Source organism: Coptis chinensis, chromosome 8 (assembly GCF_015680905.1).
Source record: "Coptis chinensis isolate HL-2020 chromosome 8, ASM1568090v1, whole genome shotgun sequence".
NCBI classification, from domain to species: Eukaryota; Viridiplantae; Streptophyta; class Magnoliopsida; order Ranunculales; family Ranunculaceae; genus Coptis; species Coptis chinensis.
Window position 1 is genome coordinate 50,641,386 of NC_141463.1, and position 15,447 is coordinate 50,656,832.

General features: G+C 38.1%; 3 protein-coding genes across 3 annotated transcripts; 1 reads left to right on the plus strand and 2 right to left on the minus strand.

Moving 5' to 3' along the window:
- Positions 1-5,139: 5,139 nt before the first annotated feature.
- LOC147481835 (uncharacterized) lies at positions 5,140-6,722 on the plus strand. The gene is made up of 3 exons (XM_086579082.1): positions 5,140-5,663; positions 5,754-6,341; positions 6,608-6,722. The coding sequence occupies exons 1-3, from the start codon at positions 5,140-5,142 to the stop codon at positions 6,720-6,722; spliced, it is 1,227 nt and encodes a 408-aa protein (XP_086435208.1).
- A 4,182-nt stretch (positions 6,723-10,904) lies between these two features.
- On the minus strand, positions 10,905-11,795 carry LOC147481836 (uncharacterized). The gene has a single exon (XM_086579086.1). It carries the CDS (start codon positions 11,793-11,795, stop codon positions 10,905-10,907), a length of 891 nt encoding a protein of 296 aa, XP_086435212.1.
- A 182-nt stretch (positions 11,796-11,977) lies between these two features.
- Positions 11,978-14,209, minus strand: LOC147481837 (uncharacterized). Its single transcript, XM_086579087.1, has 5 exons — positions 13,844-14,209; positions 13,549-13,680; positions 13,358-13,486; positions 12,390-12,978; positions 11,978-12,294 (listed from the first exon to the last, which is right to left on the minus strand). Exons 1-5 carry the CDS (start codon positions 14,207-14,209, stop codon positions 11,978-11,980), a joined length of 1,533 nt encoding a protein of 510 aa, XP_086435213.1.
- Positions 14,210-15,447: the final 1,238 nt, after the last annotated feature.

The window sequence follows — 15,447 nt, forward strand, 5'->3', positions numbered from 1 at the left end:
GAGCGTTATTAGCGTGTGGAATCGATTAAGAACCCCATCTCTGAGTGAACTTACTCGGTTCCTAATCATTATAATTATTGAAACACTCTCTCTAACGGATATAATCCTCACTCGGGCAGAGTTTTTGCTCCGAGATCACATAACTAAAGTGTTATTCTAATTAACAGAAAATAAAATTGAATTAAAAACATTTTAATTAAAAACTGGAAATTAAATTCTTCATTACGCTAGGAAAGCAGTAAACTATTTTACTCCTACTTAGCATTCCATCAGAAAAACTAAAACTAGACCCTTCTATTTATAGTTGAATGGACGGTCGTGATCGAATCTCAGAAATCTAATCCAACGACTGAGATTTGATCACTATTCATCTTTTTGACTTTAAGGAATAGTAATCACTATTTGACACTATTTATCTTTTGACTTTACAAAAAGTTAAATAATAAAAAATCTAAAATATCTATGTCGTTGTCGATGAATAGTGCCGTGCTTGGCTTTTTCTCTGATTTCAAACTATACGTCCATTTTGTAGAAGCAATATACCATTGCGTAGAGTTTTTACACTGATCATTTTGACAAGTCATATGCTTCAATCAGAGTTAGGAGACGGAAGATATCGACGTTTGAAGTTTTCTCCTGACTTTCGGGCTGATTTAGGTTAGTTTGACCAAGTTATTTTTATCCGAAAATCTCTTCTTTAGCTGGCTTAGGGACTCAAGTTTGGATTCTTCAATTTGTTTCATGGTTCTCTGAGTCCATGAGCTTTGTTGATAGTTTGGAGCTTTAAATGAGCTGATACTGAAGATTTCAAGTCCAAGCTTTATTCGGCTGTATTTCATGCTAAAATGCAGGTTCTGTGTGTATTTTATCGTTGTATGTTGAAACCTGTGAAAACATAAAAATACAATTAATCTACATTTATTAAACACATAATTAACCCAAATGTAATGTCTCTACGGAGTTTAAAACACAGTTTTGGGTACTTATCAACCGGTTGGTATTTAGGCCATCTTTGGATCGATATAGCCAGAAATTCAAACCTATGAATTAGTTTCCACTAGTCGCCCCTCTGAGCCTTTCCTTAGCCTTTCATAAACCGCAAATCCTTTACCTTTTTACAAAACAAAATAAAAATAAAAATCAGCCTACCCATTCTTTGTATGAGTCTGAAAATAGAGATGAAGAATAGAAAAGAGAAAGACCTTTGAAATCAAGAATTTGTTAGTCGCTTCAAATAAGAAAAGAAAGTTTCCATCCAAATAAAAAAAATATATAAACAAATAAAAGAAAATAAAGAGTTAGAACTCCAAAAATATAATCAAAGGAATCAAAAGCCAAAGAAAAAATGGCTAAGGATGGAAACAAAGTGTAGAAGCAAAAGTAAAGAACAAGGTTTTCTCTAGTTACATAATATGAAGACTCTATTATCTCAAACTTGTCCATTTTGAATATCCATTTCCTTCCTTCTTAAACCATCTCCTAATCCCCACAACACCTAATAAAGACCTCTAGCTCAATTAGGAATAGGTTAGTGTGATAGTAAGTGGCAGATGTGTTGGATCGACTCCGGCTTCCTTGTGTGTCATTGAGATTGTAAGGTAAAGTGTTCCCACTGCACACTAGAGTAGCGAAACTTGAGCGGAAAAATCAGAGTGGTTTTTGTCTTGACATTTATGTGAGGACCTACTTAAGGACGTTATTTCGAGTTTTAAAAACGGACCTACTAGTGCATTTCATAGTATTATTCATTGTATATATGTTTATTCGTAGATGATTGATTATTATGCATATATTAGTTTAGGTTTCGACTTGATTATTCTTTATTCATTGCTAGTGAGATATATAGACAATTGGGAACATAAATAAGGAAACAATAGTTTTATTTCTTAGTCGTTGTAGTATAGATGAAGTTTGTGAGTACCTTCACTGGAAAATTCTCACGAGGCTATAACTCGTCTACTAGGGAATTCCTAGTGGTTTAAGGCCTTATTGTATATGGTTAATGCAATCGCACTAGGCGAAACGAGAGCAGTTAGAACTCCATTTTTGGTCACTTATTCTAATTTCTCATATTTGCTTGAGCACAAGCAAAATGCTGTTTGGGGTGGTTTGATAAGAGCCCAAAACAATAGTTTTAACCCCTTAACAATAATACTTTTAGACTAATTATGCGAGTAATAAATAAGAGCTAATGCTAATTACGTGCTTTTATGTATTTCAGACTTTGGAGTCAATTATGTGCAGAAATGTGTCACTTTGGCGAGATAAAGGAGCAATGGTTGGTTGCTAAGAAGTTCTGTGATTAAAGGCCAAGATTCAAGGAGAAAAAGCCTTTGTGAAGCCCGGTCAAAGCTGAAAAGTCAAAGTTAACATGGGCAGAAACAACACACAAAAGTCAGCAGAACTTCCAAAGTTCGTATCTTTGGACTCAGACCTTATGTCAAAACGACTGGCTCGGAAAGAGATTTCCAATAGTCTAAGCCTTGACCCAATCAGAGGAGAAGAAGTGGATGAAAAGCCTATTGAAGTAAAATCCAGCTGAAAAGGCCTATGTGGACTGAAGAAATTGGGTTTTGGGCTCGATTTTCCGGCCCGAAACATGGCTCCTCTGCCCATGCATGAAAATGTGGATCCGGTCTCCTCCATTTCAAGATAGAAGACTTAGCTCAAAAGAAAATTAACTTAGGGTAGAAAGTAGCCATTAGAGAATAGTTTTAGATCTAGATTTAGACTCTATTAATTAATTAGTTTTCATTTTACCTTGTTTTAAATTCAGTTATTGAATCATTGTTATTTATTCATTAGATCAATAAAGTTAATTAGTTCTTCATAATCTAGTTTCATTTTCCATTAATTATTTAATTTCAATTCATAGATTTAGTTATTTATCATTATTAGTTTCAACTAAATCTTGCATGAGTAGATTTCCATTTAGTTCAAATAAGCAAAGTTAGAATCTTTATACCATGTCTTGCGTAAATTTGATGAGAAATGATAGTTTAATGACTCTAGGCTAAAACTCCATTAGAGGGGGTTGAAGAAGGCTTGATGAAAACTTGATTTCGATTAGCGTATAATAGTCGTAATTTCCATTCCATTCTAGAAAATAATTAGTTCACCATGAGAATGGATTTGATTGTTTCACATGCTAGATGTTAGTTGGTAGAGATTACCATTAACAACTAGGGATTAGGAAGAACCAATTGTTATGCGAAAGTAGTTTAATTCGGATTACGACGATTCTTCGTGAGTAAATTAAGTCGAGTTAAGGTGGAATCAATCCCCCCTAATTCTTTATCTAGTATTAATTTAGTATTCCATAGTCGTATAAATTCATATCTTATTAGTATAATTTGCATTGTAGTATAAATTCGTAAAACTCTCATTAACTTTGGATAGATTGATAATCTTAGGAAACGCGAATTCTAAAGAACTAGGAGTGAAACAAATCTTTTACTCCGACTCTATTTCGATAGAATCGAGAGTAGAAATCTTTGATAAATAACCTAGTACACAAAATAGTTTTAGTTTTACTTGCGTTGAGTTTAATCGCTTATTCGTAGGTAAAACTAGTCATTTTACATATATCATTTATGCAAGTAATAAGAGTCATGAGAGGCTCATTTTGTGGATGAGCTGAAGTTTATGAGTGCAAGAACTCAAGGACCTTGGTGTGTGATGGGAGACTTTAACAATGTGCTTTTTTTCACATGAAAGAGCGGGAGATATGGCTGTTCACCCAAGGGAGACTCTTCCTTTTGCAAATTGTCTAAATACAGCAAGGTTGTTTGATCATGCAGCAACTGGATGCTTTTACACATGGAACAGTGGTGGAGATAAAATAAAGAAGTGATCAAAGATTGATAGATGTCTTGTTAATACGTCTTGGACGTCCACTCCATTAGCAACTAAGGTGGAAGTATTACCCAAGGGCTCTCTGATCATTGCCCATTGGTTATGACCTTTTTGGAAACTTTTAGAAGAAACCCTCCTTTTCGATTTAGTAATGTTTAGGCACTGAAATAGGATTTTGTGCCTACTGTAAGAGTATGCTGGGAAATAGCTGATCATGGGAGTCCTCCATTCATGTTAACATGTAAGCTCAAAAGTTTGAAAGGTGTGCTAAAAGGTGGGCAAGATCTGTATGTAATGATACCCAGAGAATGGTTGCGGACACAAGAAGTGAACTGAAAGAGATTCAAGAAAGGCTCAATAATAACCCTTTAGACCTTACTCTTAGTACACAAGAGTTTACTATAAGGGAAAAGCTATGTCACCTACTCAAGATGGAGGAAGCTGAATGGTACTACAAAACAGATATTGATTGGTTAAGCTTCGGGGATAAGTGCGCATTTTTTCTTCAATGCTCAAGGAAAACATATCGAAATAATGTATGGAGTGTCACAGGATCATAAGGAACCGAGAGAAGGTAAAGAACTAGTGGCTGAAGCTTTTCTGAAATATTATAAAGAGTTACTTGGGGTGTCTTCATCAGCCTATTGTGACACTGAGTTTTTGAATAGTATACATGTTGCTGAGGTTAATCATGGTACAAGTCAGTCATTAGCTTCCCCTATAAGTGACATGGAGATCAAAGAAGCACTGTTTGCGATGGGCGATAACAAGGCACCAGGACCAAATGGATTTAATGCTTGCTTTTTCAAGAAAAGCTGGGATGTTATTGGCGATGATTTTACTAGAGCTATTAAGTATATTTTTAGCCATAAGTAGCTCTCAGGAGGTATTAACTCTACATTTCTATGTCTCATTTCGAAGATGAAAAATGCCTCGCATATTGCTTCCTTTAGGCCTACCGCGTGTTGTAACATTGTCTATAAATATGTATCAAAAGTACTAACAAATAGAATGAAGGGTTGCATTTCAGCTTTGGTCTCAAGCCCCCAATCTGCCTTTATTCTTGGACGATCGATTCAGAACAATCTTTTGATGGCCCATGAACTACTGCGAGGGTACTCAAGGAAGAATGGGCAGAAAAGATGTGCAATAAAGTTGGACATTCAGAAAGCTTATGATTATGTTTCTTGGCAAGTTCTAGAAGAAATTCTACACAAGTTCAAGTTTCCACTCTTATCCATAGAATGGTTTTAGATGTGCTATGCTTCGCCTTACTTCTCGGTGATGGTAAATGGGACTCCTAAACGATACTTTCAAGGGAAGAGAGGGCTAAGACAGGGAGACCCTGTGTCCCCGTATCTTTTCGTGCTGGTCATGGAAATTTTGAGTGCTCTACTTCTTCAAGGATTACAGTCTAAAAGAATCTCAGCCCATTCAAAGTGCAAAAAGTTGGAGATATCTCACGTATGTTTTGCTGATGATGTGCTCCTGTTCTGTAAAGGTAACATGGATTCTATTATGGCTGTCAAGGATATCTTACATTCTTTCTCTAAAGTTACAGGACTTCAGCTCAGTAATGCAAAGACAACTCTTCTAATTAAAAGTATAACTGAAGCGGAAGGGTTAGAACTAGCAGAAGCCATGAACATCTCTCTTGTAACTCCACCAGTCACTTACTTTGGGCTGCCACTTACGGCTACACGATTAGGGATAAAAGAATGTTTGCCACTCATAGAGAAGATCACCGGAAGAATTTCAAACTGGAAAAATAAGGATTTGAATAGAGCGGGCAGAGTGCAACTTGTGAAGTCAGTGCTTTCATAATTTCAGACTTATTGGGCAACAACTTTTGTTTTCCCGAGAGCAGTGCTTGATAAAGTATCAAAGTTGTGTAACAGATTCATCTGGGCAGGACCGAGTATGGCAAATAAAATGCACCATGCGAGCCACTCTACTCTCAGACTTGACAAAGAACAAGGAAGACTTGGATTGGTGGATCCTCAAGTTTGGAATCAAGCTGCATATTGTGGCTTAGTGGTGAAATTGGCCCAAAAAACTGATTGTTTATGGGTTAGGTGGTCTTGGGAACACCACATCAAGAAGAAACATTTTTGGACCATGAAAGTTCCTCAAGACTGTTCATGGGTATGGAAGTATGTCAGATATAACATAGCGAATGGCAATGGGACTAGTTTCTGGCACGACCCATGGTGTTCAGACCCTCTCATTTTAAATCCTGATGCAAAGCTACTCCTTGCTGATGTAGTACCAATAGATGTGTTAGTCAGTTCAGTGATTGTAAATGGGGAGTGGGCAAGCAATATCATTGATCTACCTATATGTGAGGTGAAGATGTGGATCATGAACATAGAGATAAACTCGTACATTTCGGAGGACCAAGTCATTTGGACCCCATCGAGTTCAAGGATGTTTTATGTGTCCTCTGCCTATGCAGTCTTGAAGAATGTCAGAAGTAAAGTAAAATGGTATAAGATTGTCTGGGGAAAGTTGTCACTGCCTAATCATTCCTTTACCTTATGGCAATTATTCTCTAGATCGCTACCTACCCAAAACAGATTAATGGCGAAAAAAGTGATTGGGTATTCGCGATGTTGTCTCTGTGATTTACATAAGAAAAATTAGGCACATCTTTTCTTTGAGTGTTCTTTTTGTGAAACTAGTGTGGAATAGTTTCTTCAGGAAGAGTTCGGAATTCACATGAAGAATGGTATTACAACCTGTGAATTTGTAGGCCAAATTCTATGGCCACTGAAGTGTTGAGAGGGTTAACCTGTGCTGTAGTGCAAGCCATTTGGAATGAGAGGAATTGGAGGTTAAAGAGGAAGCGGTTCTTCAGTGCAGAATGATAAGAGCCCAAAACTGTAGTTTTAACCCCTTAACAATAATACTTTTAAACCAATTATGCGAGTAATAAATAAGAGTTAATGCTGAACCAAATCAGATGAGCATAAGTGGATGAAAAGTCTATTGAAGGAAAATCCAGCATAAAAGGCTTCTATGGACTGAAGAAATTGGGTTTTGGGCTCGATTTTTCGGCCCAAAACATGGCTCCTCAGCTCATGCACGAAAATGTGGATCTTGTCTCCTCCATTTCAACATACAAGACTTAACTCTTAAGCAAGTAGTTTTTTTAGGTAGATATTAGCATAAAATTCTAGATCTAGTTTTTACATTCCATTAATTAGTTTTCAATAGCTTGTTTTAGATCTAGTTTTTACTTTGCAATAGATTAGTTAGAACAAGTTGATTGTTATTTTAGAATCGAATTTAGTTTACAATAAAGTATTAGTTTTTCTATTCAATTTAGTTTCATTATATCAATAAAGCTAGTTTTAAGTATTAATTCATTTAGATCTAATTTCAATCATTTAGTTATAAATCATTTCATAGTTGTTAATTTAGTTTTGAATTCTTGATTAGTTTGTCATTAGTAAATTTACAATCTTTATATTATGTCCTGTTTAAATTCAATAAGAAATGATAGTTTAATGACTCAAGGCTAAACCTCCATTAGAGGGGTTTGATGAAGCCTTGATGAAAACTTGATTTTTGTTAGCTTAGCAATCGTTGTGATAATCTATTCAATTCTAGAAAGTAATTAGTTCACCATGAAAATGAGTTTGATTGTTTCACATGCTAGTTATTATTTGGTAGAGATTGCCATGAATAATTAGGGATTAGAAATACCATTTTGTTATGCGAAAGCATTGAAAAGTGGATTACGATATTTCTTTGTTAGTTGATTAAGTCGAAGCAAGGTGGAATCAATCCCCCTAATTCCTTATCATATAGTCAAGTTTAATATTTCGTAGTCGAATGATAATATCTTGTTAGTATAATTTCCTCCATCATACTCTCATTAACTTTGGATAGACCGATAATCTTAGAAAACGCTAATTCTAAAGAACTAGGAGTGGAACGAATCTTCTACTCCAACTCTATTGTGATAGCATCGAGAGTAGAAAAACTTTGATAACATAAGAGTGGAAATAGTTTTAGTTTTACTCCAACTCTATAGCGGAATTAGTTTTAGTTTTACTTGTGTTTGAGTTTAATTGCTTATTCGTAGGTAAAACTAAACATTTTACGTTTATCACAGATTCAGTAAACATGAAGGCATTAAACAACATGAAAGTGTACTTGGGGAAATCATTGGAAGCAGTAAAGGACGATGTCTCTGTTTGAACTCTCTTGACAAAGCTAGGTATCAGTGTTACTTTCAAGCAGAGAGAGGATCAGTGGGTCAAGTAGAAGAAACCTGAAACTGCCATTCCTGTCCTAAACACAGATGGATCACTCCAACAAGACAAAGCAGGATATGGAGGGGCATTAAGAGATCACAATGGAGAGGCTCTCATGGCGTTCTGTGGGAATTCTACAAGACACTCAGTCTTACATCAAGAGTTACTTGGGGTGCTAAAATGCCTCGAAGGAGTGACCAAAATGAACATGAAGGAGGTGTTAGTTCAGTCTCACTCACTTAGAGTGATATAGATCTTGAACAAGCGGGAAGCTCCACCTTGGTATTGCAAGAATCTAGTAGCTCAGATTTGGTGCGAATGAGCAAAATTTGAAGAGGTTCAGTTTCAACATGTGCTTAGAGAAGGTAATCAACTTGCGGATTACTTGTCAAGAATTAGTAGTACTTGTAGTACTCATAGTACAGACTGTTGTAACCAATGCATGTACTTTATCTCTCCCATGGATGAAAAACTAAGTGAATTGATTAAAGGGGATAAAGAAGGAAAGATGTACTTGAGACTTTGTCATTAATAAAAGGTTGGGGTCCCCTTAACCCCTAGTTGTTAAAAAAAAAGAGGGAGGGAGAGAGAGAACCCTAATTTACAACTAAACTAAAGAGAGGAGTAGCCAAGTTTTGTTTAATCTTAACCCTCTTTATATAGGAGAGGGTTAGGTTTACAATTTTGTGTATGGGCTTTGGAGCTATGTTTTGGGCCACTAAATCAAGCCCAAAACCTAATTACTTAAGTCCACAAAGAGTTTCTCTGCGCGAATTTACTCTAACACTTTTTTTGTCTACTTTTACTACTCTGATTAGGTCAAGGCTTAAACCATTAGAAAATTCTTTCCGAGCCGGTCATTTTGACATATAATAGACCCAATTCCGAAGTCTGAGTCCAAAGATACGACCTGTGGAAGTTCTGATGACTTTTCTGCTCTATTTCTGCCCGCGTTGACATTGACTTTTCAGCTTTGACTAGGCTTTAAAAAGGTTTTTTCTCCTTGAATCTTGGCCTTTAATTATAGAACTTCTTAGCAACCAACCTTTGCTCCTTTATCTCACAAAAGTGACATATTTCTTCTCATATTCGACTCCAATGCCTGAAATACACAAAAGCACGTAAACAATACTAACTCTTATTTATTATAAACATAATTGGTCTAAATGTAATATTATTAAGGGGTTAAAACTATATTTTTGGGCTCTTATCAAATCACCCCCCAAACAACATTTTGCTTGTCCTCAAGCAAATATGAGAAATTAAAATAAGTGACCAAAATGGAGTTCTAACTAATCTCGTTTCGCTGAGTGCGATTGTATTGACCATATGCAATAAGGCCTTAAACCATTAGGAATTCCCTAGTGGACGAGTTATAGCCTCGTGAGAGTTTTTCAGAGAAGGTACTCACAAACTTCATCTATACTATAACGATTAAGAAATAAAATTACTGTTTCCTTATTTATTCTCTGATATATATACATCTCACTGGCAATGAATACAAAATAATCAATTGGAAACCTAAGCTAATATGTGCATAATAATCAATTATCTACGGATAAACATATATGTAATGAATTATGCTATGAAATGCAATAACAGGTTTGTTTATGAAATTTTGGAATAGCGTCCTTAAGTAAGTTCTCACATATATGTCAAGACAAAAATACTCTGATTTTTCCACTCAAGTTTTGCTCACTCTAGTGTGCAGTGGGCACACTTTACCTTACAATCTCAATGATGTACAAGGAAGCCAAAGTCGATCAAACACATCTGCCACTTACTATCACACTAACTTATTCCAAATTGAGCTAGAGGTCTTTATTAGGTGTTGCGGGGATTAGGTGATGGTTTAAGAATGAAGGAAATGGATATTCAAAAAGGACAAGTATGAGATAATAGAGTATTCACAATATGTGACTAGAGACAACCTTGTTTTACCTTCCTTCTACACTTTGTTTCCATCCTTTGCCATTTTATTTTCTTTTGGCTTTTGACTATTTTGATTCTGTTTTTTTGGAGTTTTAACTTTTTATTTTATTTATTTATTATTATTATTATTTTTTATTTGGATGGAAACTTTCTTTTCTTTTCTTATTTGAAACAACTAACTAATTCTTGGTTTCACAGTTCTTTCTCTTTTCTATTCTTCATTTCATCTCTATTCTCATACTCATTCAAAAATAGGTAGGCTGATATTTTTTTTATTTTGTTTTGTATAAAAGGGTAAAAGATTTACGGTTTATGAAAAGGCTAAAGAAAGGCTCACAGGGGCGACTAGCGGAAAATAATTTCATAAAGTTTGAATTTCTGGCTATATCGATCCAAAAAGGGCCTAAATTCTCTCTTAGGATATGGTATAGTGATCAAGCAAGTGGACGTGTGATTTCTCTATTCGAAATTTACTTCTCCCTTGTGTCATTTCTCAAATATTTCACTCATATAAGGCTTTAAAGTTTTTTTTTTTTTTTTTTTTGAAAAAGCTAGGGGTTAAGGATGCCCCAACCTTTATTTGATCATGATCTCAAGTACAACTTACCCTCTTCATCCTCTTTGACCAAAACATGCAGACTTTGGTCTAAAGGGGGAATGAAATACAAAACACTATCATCTATAGAATCACTAAGCTTAGATAAATAATCTGCAGCCTGATTCCCTTCTCTGTAAACATGTTCAAAGTCCACCAATTCAAACTCATCCATAATGCGCTTTATCTGGGCTAAGCTATTCCTCTCCGTCCAAGGTGGCTCCTCCTTCAAGTTCAGAATATGTATAGCCCTCATGGAGTCAGAATGTACATGCAGTCGCTTTACTCCCAACTGGGCAGCTCCTTGTAGTCCTCTCATAACTCCTAGCGGTTCTGTCGGCTAACCGGGGAGATGTGGACGATACAGTAAACCCAAAGAGGACCCTGCCCTCTGCGTTTCGCATTAGCCCACCATACCCTACCTTGCCGAGTTTCAGCGACCCATCGGTATTCAGCACCGGTACCTGATCATTCGGCTTTGACCAGCGCACCCACTGTTCCTCAACTGGTTGGTAGTTTCCTTCTATGCCTAGTCTTTCCAGCAGCACCCGCAGCGCATAGCTCTCCTTTATAGACTGCAGTGTTTTGCCAAGATAAACTTTCATATCATTTAGAATTTGCATACTCAAGATACTCGATAATCTTTTCCTGCCTTTCTTTAGACGCCAGTTCCTCTCATTCCAAATCACATAGACTGTTGCGCACGTGAAGGCCCGCAAAATTTCATTTTGCATTGAGTTCGCTCTGCATAGTCTCATTAAGAAGTACCACTCTTCATGCGATTTCTTCACCTGCCCAGACAAGCCCAAGGCTAGCTTTATCCTCGCCCAAACTTGCGTTGAGAACGCGTAGTCTAAAAAAAGATGCGAAGAACATTCCGCGTGACCAGTGCATAGGCAACAGCTGGATACATTTATGACTTTCTTGAACATAAGTCGATTTTGGGTGGGCAGGGATCTAGAGAAGAGCTGCCATACAGTAAAAGAGTGTTTGGGCACCGATAACTTAGCCCAAACAAGCTTGAACCATTTCACTTTTCCTCGAATATTCTTGAGCGAGAGATAAGCCGATGCAAGGGAGAAGCGACCAGTGCTTGTTGGAGTCCAGATGACTCGATCCTCTGTCAAAAAGCTGTTTACCTCCGTTTCCATGATACACTTTTTCAGTTCGCAGCTTGGTAATTGACAAATGGTATTTGACCAACTCCCATTTTCAATAATCGATCCAACACAAGCATCATCAGGAATAGTAGTCGCTAGCAGTTCCTTAGATTGGGCGTTGAAGATCAAAGGACCAGAACACCACGGATCATGCGAGGCTTCGTTTCAAACCATCAACAATCTTCAGATCTCACACTCTTCCAGGCAGCCTCCCTATGCCTAAGGATGCCTCTCCACACCCAGGAACAGTCCTTGGGTTCTTTCATAGTCCAGAAATGTCCCCCCTTTATACGATGCTCCCATGTCCATTTCACCCACAAACAATCATATTTCTGAGCAATCTTGACAACAAGCCCACAGTATGCCGCTTTATTCCAAGTTCTAGGATCTAGCGTTCCCAAGCCCACCTTGGTCTTTTTGGCCACTCTCATGGTTTCATGACTCGCGATGATGCATCTTCCTCTCCATGGAAGGTCCAGCCCAGATAAACCTGTTACATAGCTTTGCCACCTTATCCAGCACCGTTTTAGGTAAAACAAAGGTTTTCGCCCAATACGTTTGGAAAGAGGAGAGGACCGGACCAACAAGCCGCACCCTTTCTGCTTTCGGCTAAGAGCTGCATTTTTCCAATTTGAAATTCTCCCGTTATTTTCTCAATGAGTGGGAGGCATTCCTTAATACCCAATCTGGTGGCCGTGAGAGGTAAGACGAGGTAGGAGACTGGAGGAGTAACCAAGGAGATTCCTAGAACTTCTGCAAGTTGTAGCCCTTCTTCCTCAGACATACTACCCGTGAGGAGGGTAGTTTTTGCATTACTGAGCTGTAGCCCTGTTGCATTAGAAAATGCGGCCAAAATTTCTTTTATCGCCAGAAGAGACTCCATATCACCTTTACAGAAGAGTATAACATCATCGGCAAAACAAAGGTGTGAGATACCAATCTTTCTACACTTGGAGTGAGCATGGATAGACTTAGACCTAAGCCCTTTTTGCAGCATAGCACTTAACACCTCCATCACAAGAACAAAAAGATACGGAGAGACTGGGTCACCTTGCCTTAGCCCTCGCTTTCCTTCAAAATATCCTTCAGGTGTCCCATTAACTAGAACGGAGTAAAACGGAGATGAGAAGCACATCTTCAGCCATTCGACAAACAACGGGGGGAACTTAAATCTCTGTAGGATCACCAAGAGGGAATTCCAAATTATAGAGTCAGTAGGCCTTCTTGATGTCCAGCTTTATTGCACACCTCTTTGGTCCTCTCTTCCGGCCATAACCTCGCAAAAGTTCATGAGCAAGCAACAAGTTATCCTGTATAGTCCTCCCAGGCACAAAAGCCGATTGTGCACAATAAATCAAAGAAGAAATACATAATTTCATTCTGTTAGTGAGAACTTTAGATACACATTTGTAAATAATGTTGCAACATGCTATAGGTCTAAAAGACTCAACACTAGAAGACATTCTCTTCTTCGGAAGAAGACTAAGGATTGTGGAATTTATACCTCTAGGCATCTGTTTATGTTGGAAAATGTGCTGGATGGCTCTTATTACATCATTGCCAACAACATCCCAACATTTCTTGAAAAAGAAGGCGTTAAACCCATCAGGCCCCGGAGCTTTATTATCGTTCATATAAAAAAGAGCTTCTTTTATCTCTGCATCAGTAATAGGGGAAGCCAGCTGTAGACTTGTGCAATTATCCACTTCAGCGATACTAAGCTCATTCAAGACTGCACGGTCACAAAAGCGGTGAGGTGGCGCTTGAGAAGGTCCTTGTAGTACTCAATAAACGCATCTTTCACCTCCATCTGGCCTTCTCTGAGATACCCCTCCTTGTCTTTTATACACCATACAACACTCCTAGACTTCTTCTCCTTTATAGCATTAAAGAAAAAAGCATTACATTTTTCCCGAAACACACGACCACTCAATATTAGTCTTCCTCGATAAAGGTCCGCCTCCTCCATCTTGATCAAAGACAAAGTTTGTTTTTGTGGCACTCTCTTGGCAGCATAACGAAGAATCTAGAGGGTTCACCTGTAGTCTCACTTGAAGATGTCTCAGCTCTTCTCTAGTTTCCTCCACAAGCCTGTGGGCATCATAACAAAAAGAGCGAGCCCAGCCCTTGAGAACAGCCTTTAACGCTTTCAGCTTGCATGATAGCATGTATGGTGGGTTACCATGGTCTTGGATGTTCCAACATTGAGCAAGGGTAGGTGCAAAATCCTCATGAAGTTGCCAAAAATTACAAAACCGAAAAGGTGGTCGACTTCTAATTTTATTCAGAAAAGACATCACTATTGGGCAGTGGTCAGAAAACTCCTGAGTTAGAAATTCCACGCTCGTAGCCAGGGTAAGGAAGCCCAGGAAGAGTTCACCAGACACCGATCTAGCTTTAACCATTTCCTGACTACCTCACCCCCATTGTTCCATGTATAGAAGCATCCTGTTGCGGTATGATCAAAAAGCCCCGAAGCATTTAAGCAATTTGCTAGTGGAGCTGTTTCCCTTTGGTGGACTGCGACATCCCCAATTCTTTCATGCGAGAAGAGAACATTATTCAAGTCCCTAATAACGCACCACGGACCTTGAATGCCATGACTGAGAAACTTTAGCTCCTCCCAGAGGATCAGTCTCTCTGCATTGTTATTACTAGCATATATAACTGTCAAGGTAAACTGGAAATCATATTGTAAGATAGAGACCTTTACAAGGAATAAATTCGCCGTCTCCCTCTTTTTTTGTAATCTCCATAACTACCGGATTCCATACAATCCAAACTTGACCACTATCATCGCTTGCATAGTTATGCATACTTTCCCACGAAGGACAAACTATTCCAGATATAGCTAGGAATTTCTCTCGTTTTACCTTCATTTCCAAAATTCCCATACAACTAATATTCTTATTTCTACTAAACAAATTCAGCTGTCTAGCTTTTGTGTGGTCATTTAACCCTCACACATTCCAGCTACACACTTTTATCATAATGAGAATCAGTGAGCTTTTCTCTTTCCTTGCCCTCGGCCTCTCTGTTTACCTATATTACTAGAAACTGCCTGTGTTTGGTGTTGGTTGTCGTTTCTATTCTTCTTTTGGCTTCGAGTCTGTACTGAGAGAATAGCTGGTATAGGAGGAGGAGTCATATCACCAAAAGCTCCGGTTCTGCATCAGAAATGTCGTCCTCAAGGTCTTCGCCTACTACAAGGCATTCAAACATACCCCCTTCATTGATAAACTGTAGAGCAAGAGTGTTATCTGGTAGCAAGTGCTGTAACGGCCTATCTTCATCCCCACTCTGTACCCTCACCACCTCGCAGCTCAGTTCTACCTCTTGTAGCCCAGCAGTACTACCACTACATTCAGAAACTCCTATCACCATCAATTGGTTATCCTGCCTTGTTTCACCCTGTGGAGCTGCACCTCTTTGGGTTTGATAGTTAGCACCTTCATTGTGATTACTGACAGCCGCATTTCCACCTGCAGTTAGGTCCACCTCACCTACCTCTAACATTGGTCCAACAGCCTGAGTATCCACAACTGCTTCAGCCATAGCAGCATGCTGCTCAAGTTCCTCATTGCTACTTGAATTCGAAATCACTACAATAGCTGTTCGCGATCCTGCTACTTCTTGGTTCTTT

Excerpts from the sequence above, each read along its gene's own strand:
- LOC147481837 (XM_086579087.1), bottom strand. The coding sequence starts at position 14,209 with ATGGTTAAAGCTAGATCGGTGTCTGGTGAACTCTTCCTGGGCTTCCTT. Across the intron at positions 13,681-13,843 it reads ATCTTCAAGTGAGACTACAG|GAGAAGAAGTCTAGGAGTGT; the intron begins GTGAACCCTCTA and ends AATGCTATAAAG. Across the intron at positions 13,487-13,548 it reads AGCGCCACCTCACCGCTTTT|CTGGCTTCCCCTATTACTGA; the intron begins GTGACCGTGCAG and ends ACAAGTCTACAG.
- LOC147481836 (XM_086579086.1), bottom strand. The coding sequence starts at position 11,795 with ATGGAAACGGAGGTAAACAGCTTTTTGACAGAGGATCGAGTCATCTGG.
- LOC147481835 (XM_086579082.1), top strand. The coding sequence starts at position 5,140 with ATGGTAAATGGGACTCCTAAACGATACTTTCAAGGGAAGAGAGGGCTA. Across the intron at positions 5,664-5,753 it reads GGCAGAGTGCAACTTGTGAA|ATTCATCTGGGCAGGACCGA; the intron begins GTCAGTGCTTTC and ends GTTGTGTAACAG. Across the intron at positions 6,342-6,607 it reads GTCAGAAGTAAAGTAAAATG|GCCAAATTCTATGGCCACTG; the intron begins GTATAAGATTGT and ends GTGAATTTGTAG.